Source organism: Amblyomma americanum, chromosome 9 (assembly GCF_052857255.1).
Source record: "Amblyomma americanum isolate KBUSLIRL-KWMA chromosome 9, ASM5285725v1, whole genome shotgun sequence".
Taxonomy (NCBI): domain Eukaryota; kingdom Metazoa; phylum Arthropoda; class Arachnida; order Ixodida; family Ixodidae; genus Amblyomma; species Amblyomma americanum.
Genome location: NC_135505.1, coordinates 30,729,127 through 30,748,451, shown reverse-complemented (window position 1 = coordinate 30,748,451; position 19,325 = coordinate 30,729,127). Strand labels below are relative to the sequence as shown.

The following is a 19,325-nucleotide window of genomic DNA, read 5'->3' as shown; positions in this document are numbered from 1 at the left end:
AGGACCAACCTTAGCTGATTTAACCTCTCGGTCACTAAGCAAGTTTGTCCGCAGCCTGTTTATGTTGAAATGAAGATTGGAGTTCGTCTGCGACCATGTATGATGTGTTAAAATTAATGAATTGACTCGTAGATTATCCTTATCATATCACACGATTTACGCTGATTGCTTGTTTCTTCCAATTTCTTCAGTTTGCATTTCTCATATATTTTCAGTCTTACTTTCTGGTTACTTATCCACAATTTTGATCTCTCTTTAGTCCACTGGTTTAGGGCCGAATGACCGCAGTGTACTTTTGATGTTCTTGTTCCCTTCTCATTTACCACATGTAATTTCATGATAGATGCACTAGTTTGTGAAAACATTGGTGCTAATTAGAAAGGGGTGTTTATTATGTGGAGTAAAATTTACACTGTGCAAAATTTTAAGGACTAATGTAGGGTGGGAATGCTTATTACGCAAGTGTGTTCGTCGTGTGAGTAAATGCAGTAATGCCCTCCGTATGGGAGCCCTTAAGGGGCAATGGATAATGATGGCGATGCAGCTGGCCAAGCCCGTCCCTGTCTACCACAGAAGGGTGTCGCCGGGGTGTAGTGGCGCCAGAAGAGGAGCTGCACGACTATGCTGAGATCTACACCCCCAGTCGAGAGGAGGGACCCCCCGTGCCTGGAAGCGGTGGTGTTGATGCCAGCGGCAGACCCCCAACTCCACCCAGGCATCGCTTTCCCTCTTGGGTGAGCACCATGACGACTCTGTTGCATTCGTTCCTCGTGTCTGTGGTGGGGCCATGGGTGTGAACTTTATTCCATCTACAAAGCTTAAAAATTTTTTCATGAAAGCAACCTAGAGTATTGTTGACCAGTCTGGGAAAAACCGATCACTTGCTGACCAATTTTTCAGAATCGGTGGGACTCAAGAAATGGTCAAAATAATCGAACAGTCCGAAGAATACATGATGAAAATATCACTTTGCTAAAAAAACATTACTTAAAAAATCATGAATTTCGCCGATTTCCATTTTACGCTTGCAAGCAATAATACCAGGCGTCCCAGCAGAATGTAACCAAGCTTTTAAAAAAGACCAGTTGTCCAGTATTGCCCCGTCTGTAGTATTTTTTTCCATTTTTCAAAGTTAATTATCTAATGAGGCTAATTATCAAATGTTTTTAATGATTACACAAGGGAAAAAGTGCCAATCTGTACAATTTCAGAACAAGTGCTTGATGCCTGTACCTGCTTACAAGAACTTTTGTGGGAGAGGCTGCGAGGAGCAGAATTTTTACCTGTAATGGAATATAGGTGCTATCTGTTCAATTAAAATTTTCGGAGCCTCGAATTTTCAATATAAGTTTTGTGTCAGATTTTTGTGTCCGCTTTTCTTGCTACCTTTTTCATTTTTTTTAAACATTATGCAAAACATTTATGGGCTGATAATTTACATAAGACATTCAAGCAATGAACTACAAATACCGCATAGCTAGAATTCCAATGTTTGGTACAGAAACTGTTGATACCAGTGAAACTACAGCAAAAGTAGTGCGAGGACTTGCTACATAGGGATCATACACAGTGCATCAATGGGCCAAGTTTATGGTTTATGGGGGTTGAACACCCGAAAGCTACTCAGGCTATGAGGGACGCCGTAGTGAAGGACTGTGGAAATTCCGACCACCTGGGGTTCTTTAACATGCACTGGCATTTCACAGTACACGGACCTCTGGAATTTCGCCTCCATCGAAATTCGACCGCTGCAGCCGCAATCGAACTCGCTTCTCTCGGGTCAGCAGCCAAGCGCGGCTAAGGAGCCATGTGTTCTTGTGACTGCATGCCTGTAGAAGTGTCCTGCTACAGTACAAGTTTATTGATTGGTTGCATGGTTGAGTCAGTTGTTAGTATGTTAAACGAATCACCCATGCAGGAGTCCCGCATCTACGAGGTGGCAGCCAATGGCATCATTCAGTCCCTCCACTCAGGCACATCAGGTGAGCAGGTGTGGTTAACAGTGAAATTGGCCAAACTGGTAAATAGTGAAATAGGTGAATTTTGGTTTGGTAAATAGTGAAATAGGTAAATTTTGGTTTGGTAAAGAGTGAGCATTGAGGCTTGAAACAATAGCAACAGAACGCGGGGCTTGCATCATGGAAAAAAGTACAGTTGTGCTTTTTTTTGTGCTTTGTGAACAGTACAGGCCTGTAAGTGTAGACTGCACAGGCTGTTTGTAGGTATACACAGTGAAATGAAACTGGTATATTCTTTCGGCAAATACTGGCGGTGTTGAAACTGCAGTAGAGAGGTATACATGATAATTATGCAGTGCTGGCGCTGGCTTGTACATTTCTGCCTTTATTCAGGCTTTAGTTTCTTAATTCAATGCACAACAGTGATTTTTTCTCTCTGGTTAGTACGGCTGGTGATCCTAAGGTTTAGTGCCTGCTAGATCTGTGATTACCTGCATGACTGAAAGTGCAGAGTTAGCAGACGAATGAGTGACACAAAATGCTACTGCAGTCCAGGAACAGAGAAAAGTATTGTATTATTAGTATTATGACAGATAAAAGTATTGAAAAGAAATTATATTGCAACAGATCAACAATCCAAAAACAGGTTATTGTTGATAATTATATGTGCACTGAGCATGGCTGATCCTGTGTTCGTTTTCTTGCACCACCACCAGGGGGTGCCACTGTTAGGCTGAAATTGGTGCAGACAACCTTGATTAGGGGATGCACTGCACAGCCTTTGTGGTTAGGGAGCAACTGTGATTAGCTGTGTGGAAAAGCTGTATAGCTTTGTCAGATCCTTGTCGTTGAAGAGAAACATGTCCTGTTCTGGAGATCAAACATGAGTAGAGTCTGTTTCTGTGCTTTTGCTTAGGTGCTCAGTGTATCTTTGCAGATGGTGGCTGTAGTTGTGAATATATGAGGCACACTGTGCTTGTGCACTGAAACGAACAAGGGAGTGAAACAAAGGTGAAACGGGCAATGTTTTGTGCTTGTTTTAGTGCGTCAGGACTTATAGCGGGTATTCCCCGCATTTAGCCATTGGGAGTTTGTTTCTCCTGTTTGTTCGTTTGTTTGTTCATTTGTTTGTTTGAAGCTTGCTTTGTGGCGTCTGCTCACAAGCCCACCAGGTTTTGTGTGCTGTCCACTGCCACCGTGGCAGGTGTTAGTTCAACTGATCGCAAGAAGTTGCTCGGGAAGAACAACAACCTGAGTTGTGCGCACAAGCCCCACCAGTGGCAGCACGTGCCATAGAAAGGCAGTGGCTCACTGCTTAACCGCTGCACCACTGCACCAGGAGTGGTATGAGGACTCCCAGGGATCTGTGTGTTAAATAGAGAATGACTGATTCCACGTGCAGTAAAACCTTGTTAATTCAAAGCCATTGTTCTGCACCTCAGAAGCTTTGGTGGGGCTTTACTTAGTGTTGCAGTTTTCTTCTATGCACACATAAAGTTCGCCTCTTGGCTCATTTCATTAACCCTTTGTCGTTCGAAACATTTAGCCGCTGTGTGGCCCTCGGGCCCTCAGTAAGGCTGAAAGTCAGACACACTACCACTACACCATACAGACACATTCGTACGGCTTGATTAAAGCGGGGGCTTTATATGTATGTCGTGTAGTCGTTCGTGTAATGATTGGGATTGCAAAGGAGGAAACATCGTCCGTGTCTGCGTGGGCAAGAGGAACCACTGTGGCGTCATACCAATCAAGGCGGAGCTTAAGTGTCCCCCAGTTTTTATTATTATTGTTATTAATTTTATTATTACAGGCCAGCATCAATTTCTCCTCAGCGTCTCCTAAATGGGCCCTGCAACATAAATCAAGCATGAGGTCTTTATTGTTTGCATGCAATTCTTGGGACACTGTGATGCCTGAACGGCCAAATTGGTCTCCGAAATTGTAATCTTTAATGTTTTAATCTTCTCCAAAAATGCTCATTTTGAACAGATGGTGTGAAAACGCAGCGGCGATTTGAACAGAAATGAGGTGGCAGCCATATCTGGGCGCTGCCTTTCTTATTGGTTGGGCGACCAATTTGAACCTGGTTTCTTTATACTTGGGAAATGGATCCAAGGATTTTTCTGAGTGCTGTAAGCTTCTCACATGCCACAGGCAGTTATAGTGAACAAAAACTAGCAAGGCCTTTGCTAGGGGAGACGTTCCCCATTTCACTCAAACTTTCATGGTGACCAGCACTGTTGTTCGAACCACACTGAGAAGCAGCAAGAGAAAAATATAAAAAGAGCTGGTTGACACACCCTGCCTCAAAACATGCAGAGAAACTTGGGACAGGAGGCGAGGTCATCCCCAAGCTTTCTTTGTTGAGTTAGTCACCCCTGCCCTGACTGCAGTGCTTGCATAGAGAGATGATGCCTTCAAAATGCGTGGCTGTGGGCTGCCCTGACTAAGCTACAATTGCATGCAAGCTTCTGCTGCCTATGTGCAAGACACGGTTCTTCTTGGTAATGCCCAGTGTGGGCACTGGGTGAGCGAAATGGGAGAGTGAAACGTGTTTTTGTGGGATCCTTTTGTTTCGAATTTTCTTAGTGGAATGTCTTTCATTTGCGTAGTTCAATTTCAATAATTCTTTTTGCACTGGTCTCTGGAACGCATAAGGAATCGGATTTTACCAGGTTAATCGGCACTGAGGAAAACATTGTGGTGCCTCTTTAAATGTGCTGGTGGCGCTTACAGTTTTGTTTCTCCTGCTCTCTCCAGGCGCCTCGAGCCTAGAGGGCACTCTACCGGGTAGCCGCCTGCACAGCGCCTTCTCCGAGCTCAGTGTGCCCGTGTACGCTGCCGTCAAGGGGGTGCGTCCTGCTCAGCTCATGCTCTGCTCCTTTCGCTTTGACTTAGGACAAGTGGAGTTATGTGTATTTTTTAAGATTTGTTTTTAGTAACCTGGCTATGTTTTTGAAACTTCGTGACAACAGTTGCCAACATAGAGCCTAAAGTCTGCCCCAATACCCTCTCTTATGGGCCATTTGATTTGTCCACGCCTGCTATCTGGTCTTACGTCACTAGCTTGATTAGACTGAACAGAGTAAAGTAAGTTATGGAGCAGTAGGTACTTTCTTTGAACTGAACTCCACTTAGCTGTCCCCCATTCATGTGATGGTATGCATTTTACAACTAATAACTGCAGGCCCAGCTAACCTTGTGTAGTGATAATGCTTTAAAAGTCTCTGATGATGACGATTATGGATTTTTATGGCACAAGGGCGTCTATGGCCAAAGAGCGCCATGGCACAAGGTGTTTTCGATTACTCAATGTGGGTTCAAAGACCCACTTTCAAGAATTTCACCCCTGATTAGCCGAGCACCAGGCAAGGGGAAAGCTTGTACCCATTGTATCACTGGTGGGTACCCGGTGGCACTGGGGATCGAACCCCGCACCACCTGCATGCAAGGCGGATGCTCAACCACTTGGCCACTGCTGCGATATAAAAGTCTCGATTATATGATGCAAACTTGTCCATTAGAATCTGAATGATACGAATCTCACACGGTCATGAAAAATATTTGTATCGTTTTAAATTCGTATCAACCAAAACTAACAAAATCTGCATGCAGAAGAACTCAAGATGCATTTATTCAGATTTGTTTACGGCTGATGGAATTTATTTACACCACAGACCACCACTCACTGCTGATGCAGCACATGCAGTGCGACTGACAATTGCGACGTCGGCGATGTGCAGGCCGCGTGGCAATCACCACATGGGCTATGTGCTGGCAGCGCTTTAGTGCTGGAGGATGTAGTCGCGGCTCGCGTGTTCGTATCATTCGTAGTGGCATGGAAGAGTGTTTGGAACATTTGAAATTGTGCACATAATACACAATTCTCAAGGTAATTTTGCGAATTTGTATCATCCCAAAATTCATGTCAACCATGGTCATATCATCGAGATTCCACTATTGCATCAACTGGCAGAAACTTTCTGTTATGAGAGGTGCTGGTAGAGAACTGTATTGACAGATATCAAGGTATCCCAAATCAGAATTAAGGCGGAGACATGTGCAGATCATGACATAATCAGATGCGCAGCTTTCTGCCATGCCAATTTTGCGGACATCTTGAACTGTGTGTTTGTGAGCCACAGCCACCGGACCAGCTTTTTCGCTTGCTCGGCTAATGAAAGTAATACAAAAATCAATTGCATGTTCATTTCACAGTTCATAGCAACACTGAACAAGCTGCTTTCTACCCATTTGCTGTTGCCCAGCTTGATGATGGGCAGCATGTTTGTTGCAGGAAGCATGCCACCAGTGTGGGTGCACTCTAGTTGTGGAATATTCGGAGTAGCCATACTTCTTTCGCATACTCCGAAGCATCGATTTCGCGATGCATGCCACCCCTACTTAGAGCATAGTCACAGGAGTGCACATGCACTTTGTCAACACCAAAATCATGATCAACGAGTTAGACAGGCAGAGCAGATCGATGGGTCTAAAAATTAACATGCAGAAAACCAAGGTAATGTTCAACAGTCTAGCAAGGGAACAACAGTTCACAATTGGCAGCGAGAGCCTAGAAATTGTGCCGGAATACGTCTACTTAGGGCAGGTAGTGACAGCTGATCCGGATCATGAGAGGGAGATAACTAGAAGGATAAGAATGGGGTGGAGCGCATATGGCAAATTCTCGCAGATCATGAGTGGCAGTTTACCAATTTCCCTCAAGAGGAAAGTGTACAACAGCATAATCTTACCGGTACTCACCTACGGGGCAGAAACGTGGAGGCTAACGAAAAGAGTTCAGCTTAAGTTAAGGACAACGCAGCGAGCCATGGAAAGAAAAATGATAGGTGTAACGTTAAGAGATCGGAAGCGGGCAGAGTGGGTGAGGGAACAAACACGGGTTAATGACATCCTAGTCGAAATCAAGAGAAAGAAATGGGCTTGGGCAGGGCATGTGATGCGAAGGCAAGATAACCGCTGGTCTTTAAGGGTAACGGAGTGGGTTCCAAGAGAAAGTAAGCGTAGCAGGGGGCGGCAGAAGGTTAGATGGGCGGATGAGATTAAGAAGTTTGCAGGCAAAGGGTGGATGCAGCTGGCAAAGGATAGGGTTCATTGGAGAGACATGGGAGAGGCCTTTGCCCTGCAGTGGGTGTAGCAAGGCTGATGATGATGATGATGATGATGATGATGTAGCAAGTGCGTTTATCATGCAAATGTGTCCATCGTGCTAGATTTCTAATTAGTACCTGAAGTGTGGAACAATAGCAATGGTTTCACGCAATCTTTTGAAAGTCGTATTAGTATTGGGGCTCTACTGTACTTGCTGCTTTACATCAACAAAAAATTTACAGCGAGGGCTTTACAGCTGGCAGACTTCTCTTGTATTGATTTTATTCTTATGCATTTTATTTTTTAAAGAATTTTTGAATGGGGATTTTCTTACCTTATCAGTTGTTTTAACTAACGCAGTGGAGTTTATCCTGTTGTCTAAAATTCAGAACATACAATATTTAGTTTTTTTATTATTTTTTAATCTGATACCTGCAGTGCCTATTGGGGGCATTATTGCAGGCATGCTACCGTGTGGTTGCATTTTTGTTGCACAGCTCCGTCGCATCGCTCTTGGTGCTGGCCTTGAGCAACTGCATATGTCAACGTGCAGAACCAGCATCCCCACCCTGCGCGAGGCTGCTGATGGCGGCTGTCGATAAGCAGCAAACTGGCTCCCCACACTCCCCACGTGTGGCTGCTGACTACGGCTGTTGACAAGCGGCGGCGGCCCGATAACGCATTCGCGTTCTAATCTTAGTAGACGTCATCCAAGGTTTTTTTTTGTTTACTTTAACCGCGCATTCGGCGATCAAGGGAGCGAGGATAGTTAATGAAAGGGCCGCTGTTCCAATCGCGGCGGCACCCCCACTCGGAACCGCAGCGGTGCCGGGGAATGTCGGTCGCCAACAGAAGAGCCAACGCCGCTCACACGTGGTTTTTCTTTGGCTCTGACGCATCTGAGTACTGCCGGCCGTGTTTCACAAGTTTTTAATTTACTGCTTGCGTCATTCGTCATTTGTGCTCCGGGTCGGTAAGCAACCGACGCTCGTTCACGGCTACATTCAAGATCGTTGTCATTCTTTACGCCGAAGAAAGGAACTGCGTGCCGGGCCGCAAGTTCGACGTTCGCAACGGGTGATACAGGTGTGGCAGCTGCAGCGAGGCAAAATTTTCAGCTCTTCCTCACGATGTTGTGATGTGGCTGTTTATGAAGTGGGGGATTTCGCTGCACGACAATTTTAGAACGACGAGCTGTGGGACCGCAGCAGCGATCATGACGGCAATGCTAGTAAGGACAATGGCACAAGTGTGGATGAGTAGTCCAGCGACTAATACATTTTCGTTTTGGAATGTGCCCATAGGCGCTCCCGCGCGCGGCAGCCAATAGCGGCTGGCGATAAGCGGAGGCCCCAGGATAGTGCTATCACATTATATTGTTAGAGGCCAAGAGTAAACGACCTCCAATTTTTTTTTTTTTCAGAAATGTGATGTTGGAGGGGGGGGGGGGGGGGTGGGGTCGACTTACATTGGAGTCGACTTACAATCATGTAAATACAGTAACCAGCCAGTATACAATACTTTCCTCATACCACTCTACTATGGGATCAGTAATGCAACAGGCAACTGGGTGTGCCTTAAGGTGGTTGCATGTTTGTAGCTGCACGTGTTAATTGCTTGCTTTGATGTGAAATTTGCGCACTGAAGCCATGGCATACGCATAGCAACAGATGTCTTGCCAGCCACCAGATTTCAATGACATAGGGGTGTGCTAACTTTGGAAGAGACAACCAACGAATGCATATGTTGGCATAACGAATGCACCAAGAGACACTGTTACAGAGAAACGTAGAACGACCAACTAGCCCGCTATGGACGCTTTACAGCGCCGTATCATGAAGGCTGCCATCTTTGATCACGTGAGCACGCCACCATTACACGCCTCCTGACTGCTCGGCGTGCGTCGCGCCGTGACGGCTGCTGCGTCTGATGGTTCGGTTCCGACAGGCAGTGTTTCCACTGATACAGTTATAAAAAAGTGGGAAGACAACACTATGGTTTGTCCAAAGATTCGAAGGACATGTGAGAACCCTGATTTGATCACTTGAGGCGTGAAAACGGTGTCCGGCTTCATGTTGCGAAGAGCAGCTCAGCTCTCAGCCTCTTCGAGCCAAAGGATGGATCGCCTAATGCTTGTCTTTGCATCCGCTGAAGGCATTACTGAACATAATTTATTGTTATCTAAAACGGCAATGTTTAATGCTCCTGCGGCCGCGCGGGTTGTTGTATTGTGTACATGCATGCAGACACCGCTCTAAAACACTCACATGCACATCACACGCATTTGTTTGCGACCTGTTAACGGCACTTAGGAAACCTAAAATATTTTCTATTGGTTTGTTAAACACAGAAAGGCGATGAAAATAAATAGACACACAAATATTAACTATCATGGTAGCAGTACCATGCATCAAGCAGCCTTCACAAGCTGACGTGCAATCGTTTCCAAGGATTCCGCGATACAATTATTATAATGCGCGCATGGCAACGCATTCATACTTCACGAAGTTCATAATTGTCAGCCTCACATATGAAATTGTGGTACGCTCCACGCTCGGTATGCAGACATGAAAATGCTCGAGGTCTCGCTGGTGGTAAGCAATCAGCTTCCCTCTGAGCGCTGTCCTGCGGATTCACTTTTAGTGACTGTCTCCCATGGACCGCGAGGAAATGACAACCACCCGGCACAGCAGCAGTAACGCAAATGCTTTATTCCGAATATGGTCCACGAAAACTGTGCTACTTGGAGCGAAATTCAAGAGTAGCACCAAGACGGCATGTAATGCAGGGACTGACGGTAAGTGTTGTCGGTTCGCACGGCTGTGCACTGGGCAATGTGCAGTAGTGGCATGTAGGAACGGAAGTCGTCCTTCTTTTTCTTCTTTTTCGGTCCTAATTCAACCTCGGGCCCTGCTGCTACTAAAATTGCTCCACACCTTAACTTACGACCAATGGGGTCTCGCTAGTCACTACACAGGCAGGCGCAACTGCACTGCAACTGAAAGCACGAAATGGCGGTTTCGATGGTGGAACAGCTTCTTCATGTGGCTATGTTGTACACTTATCTAGATCGTAATCTTTCTTTCTATATTGGCTATCTGATGCTTCTCCCGTTCGGGAAGGGTGCATGGCAAACGACCGCGAACAGGGGCAGTACGTCCTTGTGCAGTTAGGTTTCGTGAGGCTTGCAAACGATCACATACTGCACTTCTAACTCTCTGTTGCAATTCTTGCAATCAACAACACAGCACATATTTCCTCTGCCTTTGCCCATCTTCGCAGAAAGAACACTTGGCAGCCACCCACGATATCTCTATTGCTGCATCGAGGCATACACGCCGGCAACTTACGAGGCCCGTAATGGCGCCATGTCTTGAGCGCGTCTGTGGTGCCATCTCGTCTCGAACGGAAGAACTGCGCGCTGTAAACGGTCTATAAAGCACTGCTGACCAGGTTTTATTCATGTGCAGTTGGCTCACTTTGCAACCCTCAAAGCGTCCATGATAGGAATATTGCTCACCAGAAAGCAGTGTGTGCCCACGAGTGTATCCTCACTCCACAATAACCCTCTTGAATTCTTTTATGGGCTTTTGCATGCTTGCCTGTTGACGTCATGACAGGATCAACCTCTTACCATTGCACATCCTCTCTGTCTTCTCTTGGCCCACTCGCAGCGTGCGTCCCAGATCCGCTCCATGCCTTTCACGGGGGAGTCGTCGGACTCGTCGGACAATGAGGATACCAGCCGCACACCCCTGAGCGGGTCCGGCGACCGGTCCCCCAAGGCCATCGGAGTGCGCAGGGGTATGTCGGGGTCTCATCGGAGGGGTGGCAAAAATTTTATATACTGCTTAAGGTGGATTCACACAACAAACCATTGGCCCGCGGACCAGTCGTCATGTGAGGTCTCATTTCTACTCCATGAGGCCTGTGCTTGGCTCACTTGCGGAGAAAGTCCACGCACATGTCTAATCTGCTTATCACTGCCTGCTCCAACCTTCACCTTTGTGGGTGGCGATAAGCGGACCAACATCGGGATGTTGGAAGTGGGATATCACGTGACATCCGGTCTGGGGGCCAGTGGTCCATCGTCTGAATCCACCTTCAGTGGTGTTTCTTTGAGTTTCTTCTTATTTTGTGACAGTCAAGGCCCACTTATGATTATGAATGCAGGTCAGATTCAGCCAATGTTGCTGATTTCTTCTTCGATGATGATGTGCAATGCATAGTTTTTGCCACCCTGCATTTAAAAAGCTGTGACTTTCCTCACAGCAAGTAGGTAGAACTAAGCATAAGGCATCTCAGCGTAGCACTAGGGTTCAGTATCTAGTATTAGTTGCACACTGTTGCCTTGTGCAACAAGGGAGAACCACTGCTTGCCACACCATGTCTTTGTGGCATCCTCTCTGAACAGTGGCACATAACGGTGAATTAGCTCTAGAACGAAGTGTACGGTGGTGAATTAATACTTGTGCCGTTTGTGCCTCTGCACATAGAGGTAGCCACTACGCTGTGCATTCAGCACTGCAAATACCATAGTTACCCGCATTATGAACTCACCCTCCACTTTTGTCGTTGAGAATTTGCTTTTTTTAAGTGTTACCGTTTCTCAGTGCATTCCTCAGTTTTGCATCGTCAGCAGCTTAGACGTTGGCAGCACACCAAGATGCTGCATGCTGATAACGTCATGCATGTTATCTTTTGACGAGAGCTCCGGCGGGGGTGGCATGCTCAGTGAACTTGGCAGAGCACCAAGACACTTAGTGCCTTAACAGAAGTGTTGGCAGCAGTGACTTGCACGGCGCCTGGCTGTGCCAGTGCATGCCTTGGAAACTGGAGAGTGCTCAAGAATTAGTGAGGAGGGTAGCAGTTTAAACCAGAACAATGTGAAACATCCACTACACTGCAATGCTATCGAGAAAGCAGTACATTCAGTCCATTTCTGGCTTCTCCGAAAGGTGCTATACAAAGCAACCTACTCCAGCCACATAGCTTTGTATGTGGGTCGGCGTTGAAATGTCTCCTCCTAGTTAATGTAGCCTATTCGGAGGACACAATATACTGCATGCGCTGGCTTTGAAATGTGTGCTTTGTGTGCAGAGACTTCAGCTGAATCGCTGCTATCGGACGACTATGCCGTTCCTCCGGATGCAGTGTCCACTTCTGCGGACACCTTGAGCTTGGACTCCTTGGAGCCCCACCCGCCTCCCATCAGCAGGGGCACACAGGTGGGCAAGGGCTCTGGGTTTACTTCAGCAGTGGATTTATTAGCAGTGGCCTCTTTTGTCCCCAAGGTATAGTACGTTAGGTGTGCATTTGTAAAGACATAACGAGAAGAAGCACACTTTCTCATCTGTATTCTTTTATTGTACAGTAAAAGCTTGTTGATTCGAACTTCACGGGACCGGGAAAAAGGTTTCAATTATCCGATGTTCGAATTATCGAATGACCTTGAAAAAACTGACACGAACCATTTGCATTACGGTATATGTACAGTACTTACTCGCGTAACAAACTCACTTGCATAATGAACACACCAACCCCCGATTTTGGCCTAAGAATTTGAAGAAAAAAAAAAAATGCCTGTCCCTCGTTTTACAACGCATTTCTTGGCAATGCGCCAAGATGCTGCGCAAGGGATACGTGTGATAGCAGCAAACAGCTTTTGCAGCGAATGATGCCAAAAGCCCGACTGACGGGTGGAAGGGTGGACGACACTAGCAAAAAAAAAAAAAGTTTTTCGCGCATAATTTGTAGTGTCCATCTGAAGTCATAGACTTTCATGGGCGTTGGCCGGGACTGCGCAGACAGTACTTATCTGTATTTCCGAATTAAGGGCTCGAATTAACGAGTATTTAGTTGCGAGTTTCGGAGGCTGCGCGGAAAAGAGGGTAGGCAGCCGCCACCGCGGCCGCCAACCTCTACCCTCCGGCGCCGCCGTCCGCTGCACCGGTGATGGCGCCATTTAGGCTTTACCCACTCTTCCACGGTTTTATCTGGTTCCATCTTCTGACCCCGTTTAGGACGTGCGCAGCCTCTAGCTATGCAGAGGTGCTTTTTTTTTTTTGGCCACGTGCTGTGTGCCAAGCCGCCCAGACGTGGCGGCACGTAGTTCGAGTTATCCGTAGCGAAACCGACTCGCTTTCAAGTTAACGGGCTTTTTTACACACAAATCTCTATGGAGCTTGGCAGGACCAAGTAGTGTAGCTCGAACTATCCGAAAATTCGAATTATCGAGGCTCGAATTAACGAGCTTTCACTCTTTTCATTTCACTTCTTTCTTTTAGAAATGGCCAGGCATAAAGTGATAAATGAAAAATTGATAGTCGATGATGCGTTGCATGTGCGTTGAATATGTGCTATATTGAGAGACGGGAAGAAAGCGGAGTGTACCAGGGGGCGCATGCAAGTTAATGATATCCTGGCTGAAATAAAGAACTGGACAAAGTAAGATGGCTCATATAATTATGGAGAGCTGGTAACAAGTGGTCCCACAGGGTAGTTGAAAAAAGATGCACCGGATATCTGGAGAGAGTTTGGTGGGGAGGTGAGATCAGAAAACTTGTTTGAATAAAGCAGCCATAGCTGGTGCAAGATGGGTGGTTATTGCAGGTCAGTGGCACTGCTCTACACCAAATGTAACCCAGCTTGCGGTGGTGATGCCTGATGGATGATGCACAAAAACGAGAATTGTGCATGCGTGCATGAGGTACCTAGCTATGGAGCTGTCATTATCTGCACCAGCTACTTTGTCGTTAAGACTGAGGACCATTACGTCTGTGGCTCTGTTCGTAGGAGCCCCTGTACCCGGTCATGCCTGAGCCAGCCGAGAAGAGCGGCTACCTCACCAAGCTGGGAGGCAAGCTCAAGACATGGAAGCGTCGCTGGTTCGTCCTTGCCAATGGCACGCTGCGTTACTACAAGGCACAGGTTGGTGCCCACCCAGGGTGCAGCCTTTGGCGAAAGTTGTGGGTGAGGGCATGAATGCGGGGGAATGTTTGTCTTGGGATGTAGTTTTCTGCATTCTTGTCTTGGGAAGTCAGAGGCCTGGCCATTAGTAAGAGATGGGAATTGAATAAAAAACTGATTTGACAGGGGGGGGGCAAGAAAAACCAATACTTACAAAATTGAAGAAAAACGAAAGCCCAAAGGGTCTATTCACAAGCAGCACTGACCGACTGTGATGAGTGGGCATATTCTGGGGCAACAGTTGTGTAGAGGTGGTCTTTGTGTGTGTGTTCTAGTCAAATTTAAAATCTCTGCATGGACCCTATAACTTGTGAATAATTTTTAAAAATTGCTGCTCGTAGTTACTCCCAAGTGATTAAGGTGACACCTCACCATGGATTCTTACCGTATTTACACGATTGTAAGTCGACTCGAAAGTAAGTCGACCCCCCACCCCCCCCCCACATCACATTTCTAAAAAAAAAAAAAACTTGGCAGGTCGTTTACACTTGGCCTTTGATAATATAACGCGGTAGCACTATCTTGTGGCCTCCGCCTATCGCCAGCCGCTATCGGCTACCGCACAGAAGAGCGCCTGTGGGCACATTCCAAAACAAAAATGTATTATGTATTCACTGGACTACTCCTCCACACTTGCGCCATTGTTCTCACTAGCGCTGCCGTCGTGATCGTTGCTGCTGTCCCACGCTCGTCATTCTAACATCGTCGTGCAGCGAAATCCCGCACTTCACAAACAGCCACATCACGAAATCGTGTGGAACAGGAGAAAATTTTGCCTTGCTGCAGCTGCCACACCTGTATTACTCGTTGCGAATGTCGAACTTGCGGCCCGGCGTGCAGTTGTTTCTTTGGCGTAAAGAATGACAGCTATTTTGATTGTAGCCGTGAACGATCGCCGGTCGCTTACCGGACCCGGAGCACAAATGACGAATGACGGAGCACTACATTAAAAACTTGTTAAACGCGGCCGGCAGTAGTCAAATGCATAAGCGCCAAAGAGAAACTACGCTTGAGCGGCGTCGGCTCTTCCGTCGGCTACCGACACCTCCCAGTGCCGCTGCGGTTTTGAGTGGCGGTGCCACTGCAATTAGAACAGCAGTCCTTCCATCAACTATCGGCGCTCCCTTGAGCACCGAGTGCGCAGTTGAAAGTAAAAAAAAAAAACTTGGACAACGGTTATTAAGAGTAGAACGCGAATGCATTATCGGCTGCTGCCGCTTATCACCAGACGCAATCTGCGGCCACATGTGGGGAGTGGGCTGATGCCATTTTGTTGCTTTTCGACAGCCACCATCGGCCGCCTCGCGCGGGGGGGGGGCATGCCGGTTCTGCGCCTTGACACAGCTGCGGCCAGCACCTAGAGCGATGCGACAGAGCCACGCAGCAAAAATGCAACCACGCCTCATTTTTAATCGCTGATATTTTTTGGATGTTATAGAAGTAACTTAAAAATTTTTGCTGTGACAAGTGATATGGAATACCGATCGCTAATGTGTTTTTCCTAATCTCAGTAAAGATAATTTCATCATCTCTTAAAGTTGAAAGGCTTGAGAAGGGAAAGAGATTGTCCAGTGTTCTCAACATGACTCGGCTGAACCTGGATGTTACGTGATGTCATTTTGTTGCCTTGCAGAGCGATGTTGGTCGCAAGCCACATGGCCAGATTGCCCTGGACGAAGTGTGCCGAGTGACTCGTGCTCATGGGGCGACCACTTTCGAGGTGAGAGCCACTCGTGAACTGCTGCTTCAAGCAAAGCAATGTGCGAAGGAATTTAGAACGTGGGAATAATTAACATTAAGGGATTTGCAATTGTGTCAAAGTTTCAAAGGTTGGGGAATCACAGATTCTTAGCCCGTGGTATGCCTTCATGCATGCTTACCAAGGCCTGCACAACTTCAGGACTCAGGGAAATCTCCTGTGATGATGAAAGTTTTTTTTTTTTTGACAAATATTGGAGGACACTGTCAATTGGGTGAAGTGCAGAGCAGAGTTTGATGCCTTTTCTGCACTGCAGATTGCAACAGAGAAGCGATCCTTCTACCTCACGGCCGACTGCACTTCCACCATGGAGGAGTGGGTTCGAGGTAAGCACCTGTTTTGCCTATTTGCAATACTAGATGTCACCAGTCATTGGTGACCTCTCAAAGTTCCACATCCAGACTGCCCTTCATTGTCCTTCTCATGAGAGCAAATGTTTGCTGCATTTGATTGATCCGGAATGTCAGTGTCCTGGCCACTTTGTGATCCTCTGCCAATGGCCGTACAATTTTAGCGACATATTTTACATTTCACCTTTAGTTGTAAAGACCTCAAATTTCATCTTTGATAAGAGTGTTCAAATAGTAAGTCCTTGATGACATATTTCTGGTGCGATTGGAATAGGATATCTTCATCTCTTATTGGAATTAGCCTACATTACAAAATACGAGGTGTTTCTTTTTTTTTCACACAATGACCTTGAACAGAGGCAGACTGACTGCACAACTAATGTGACTAATGCTCTTTTAAAAAGTCTGATAAGCAGCACCCTGACTTTGAATGGCAGTCTTGAGTGGGGATGATCACATTAGCTTGCAGAAAAGTTTGCTACAAAGCAATTTGAGTTGCACAGTGTGTACTGAAAGCAGTAATGATGTTTCGCTTGCCTCAATTATGCCAGAATCTGCAGAATTGCTGTGAACTAAACATTACTTTGAACCTGATCTTTGAGTCGTGCATGCAGTGCTGCAGCATGTCCTGCGCACGAGGCAGCTGGGTGCCTGCAGCCATGGTGGCATGGGCGATGGAGTTGGCAGGCCCACGGTGGACGGCTGGGTGACCAAGGTGAAGCATGGGCATGCCCGGCGCTGCTGGGGTGCCCTGGTGGGACGCACCTTCTTCTACTACCGGGCACCCGACGACACGGTAGGTGTCCCACAACTTTGTTAAGCTTGCATTCTTTCTTTCTTTGTACCGTGAGTAGACAGGCAGTGTTGCTCTGTTTGCACTTCGGTATGATGCTCTGGAAGGCTTTGTAACGGCAAGATTGAAGTGGGTTTTAAGGGAAGTTGCAGAAGCAAGAAATAAAAAAAAAGCATCTAACTGCACCTATGAATAGAGAAATGCTAGCCGTCTTCTTCACCACATCACTGCTTTGAGCGAATTTGGGCATTGCTGTTAGAACAAAGAGGCAATTTCGGCTGGTTGGAGTAGTTGGGGTGAGGAAAGCAGATAAGAATATGCCTGGGGGAACACAAAAGTATCCAAAAACAAATAAAACACGGGGCAAATTCTGTGCACATGTAGTACGACTCCACATAAAGCTGGCCACAGTACACAGCCTGAACAGAGTCATTGTTAGCCAAAGGCATTGAGACGAAAAAACAGCTGAAGTAGGGAACGCATTCTGCAGATTGAGCTAAATAGTCGGTGAGTGTGGGCAAAGTTGACAAACAATAAGAAGCGAAGAGTGGAGCGGTGAAAAAGTGGGGTGAACGAAGGATTGGTGGAATGAAATGGTGGGTTTGCAAAACCCACTCGCGAAGAGCGCAGAAATGGCAGGGGAGCCAAGAGGAAGGGTGTGGAACAAGCGGAAAAGAACCAACTGAGAAGGGAAGAAGGAAGCGGGAAAACAGCTTTACAGTAAAAGCAAGTGGCCATTTTAACCAAGAAAGCCAAGGAAGAAAACAAATTAAAGTACTGGAAGCAACAAAAGGCTTAGACCTACATCTGACACCTGTCTAGGTTCGTGGAAACAAACGACATTTCCCTTTCTATGAGAATGTTGGAGGGAACACATATGCAAGTCTCTGACAGAAGTAAAGGCTTCAAATTATCGCTTTTGTAATGTAGTTGCCACATTTCGTGACGATGGAACAGTTTTCAAATGACGGATCAAAGCCGCAATCCCTGCTGTGCCCATCAAGATGCATGCTGACCACTCTCTCCCCACTGAGCGCCAGTGCAGTTTGGAGGCTGGAGATATGTGAACATACAAGCTGTTATTTAATTAGTGATTATTTCCCACTTATCCTGGACAGAATGATCAACAAAGGTTGAAAGTTCATTTTCGCTTGCATGAAAATTGAGATTTTATAATTTTTAGTTTGTTTATTCACACTAGTGAGCACATTAATGTTAAACTAAACTGTACTGACCATTGGTCACCAAGACCAGGCTGGAGTGACATGGAGCTGATAAGTTCCGAGTTAGTAGCATACCAAGTCTAGAATACTATTTCAAGAACCAACAACACAACTGGTTGGGCCTTTGACCTTTAAGTGAGAGTTAATGAAGAACAGGCATCAAGGAATGACTCACACTGTGGAAAATGCCGCACTATAGGTCAGTGTGCACTGATGACTTCTATTTGCAGAATGCATGTGGCCATCCTCGTAGTTGACGCCCATAGCCTAGGGCCCCATAAGTGGTGGCCACTGTGATTTGCTTTATGCATATCTATGCATACAAATAGTTATTCAGTATCACTTCTCTATGCAAACCATGCTAAAAGTGTTAGCACGATATAAAATATATGGATGAAAGGCTTACTCAGCCATGTTTACTCAGCCAGCAGTCTCCAAATGGTTGTGTGGTTGAAGAAAGTTGTTAATAATGCACTGGTTTCCAAATAGAATGAAACCACATTAATTGGGACTTCAAGACACTGGAACGAATTTCAGTATTATCCACAGGTTGAATCCTTGAGTGGTTGGAAAAAAAAAATGTAAAAAAAAACATGTTGCACTTCTGAAGAATTACTATATTTACACGATTGCAGGCCGACCTATGTAGGTCGACCTATACCATATAAATGCGTGTAAGAGCAACACCCGTGTACAGCCGCAGCCTGTTTTACAGAAGGAAGTATTAAAAAGAAAGATCCATGTGAAGGCCGCACCCAAACTTTCCATGACTCATGCGGGAATAGTCTTTGAAATGCTTGGCCTCCATGATCCAATCAGCTATGGCTGCAAGCAACAGTGTGCTTGATCGTGGAGGCCACACATGCACGCAGGAGCTTCTAGGTGCCACCCACGGATGACACTTGAGGCCACGGGTCGTCATCGTCTGCTGTTTTCTCTGCCACGAGCTCCCGCTATATATTCATGTCAGCATCAGTCTCACCAGTTCCAGGTTTTGTAGAAAGATGCACTAGGCTAGTCATCTGTGCATTTTGTGGATAAGCTTCCCTAGTCACTATGTACTGCGCATGCACCACTAGTTGCAGGGTGCCACAGGCTTCCCCCCCCTCACTGCGCTGTGCCTTTTCTCAAAATCCAAATTTCAATTTTTCAATTTCT

The 19,325-nt window shown here is 46.3% G+C and overlaps 1 protein-coding gene across 2 annotated transcripts in view; it reads left to right on the top strand.

Moving 5' to 3' along the window:
* The window catches only part of LOC144105335 (uncharacterized protein CG43867), an 80,135-nt gene that overhangs the window by 15,833 nt on the left and 44,977 nt on the right, over nt 1–19,325 (top strand). For both annotated transcript variants that reach the window (XR_013308767.1, XM_077638471.1), the window contains exons 5-13: nt 545–734; nt 1,919–1,982; nt 4,722–4,813; nt 10,748–10,877; nt 12,174–12,301; nt 13,869–14,003; nt 15,676–15,762; nt 16,058–16,127; nt 16,766–16,947. Coding sequence is in view for 1 of the 2 variants with exons in the window: in XM_077638471.1 (XP_077494597.1) it covers nt 545–734; nt 1,919–1,982; nt 4,722–4,813; nt 10,748–10,877; nt 12,174–12,301; nt 13,869–14,003; nt 15,676–15,762; nt 16,058–16,127; nt 16,766–16,947 (1,078 nt within the window). In the remaining variant the exon portion in view is untranslated. The remainder of the gene's footprint in view (nt 1–544; nt 735–1,918; nt 1,983–4,721; nt 4,814–10,747; nt 10,878–12,173; nt 12,302–13,868; nt 14,004–15,675; nt 15,763–16,057; nt 16,128–16,765; nt 16,948–19,325) is intronic.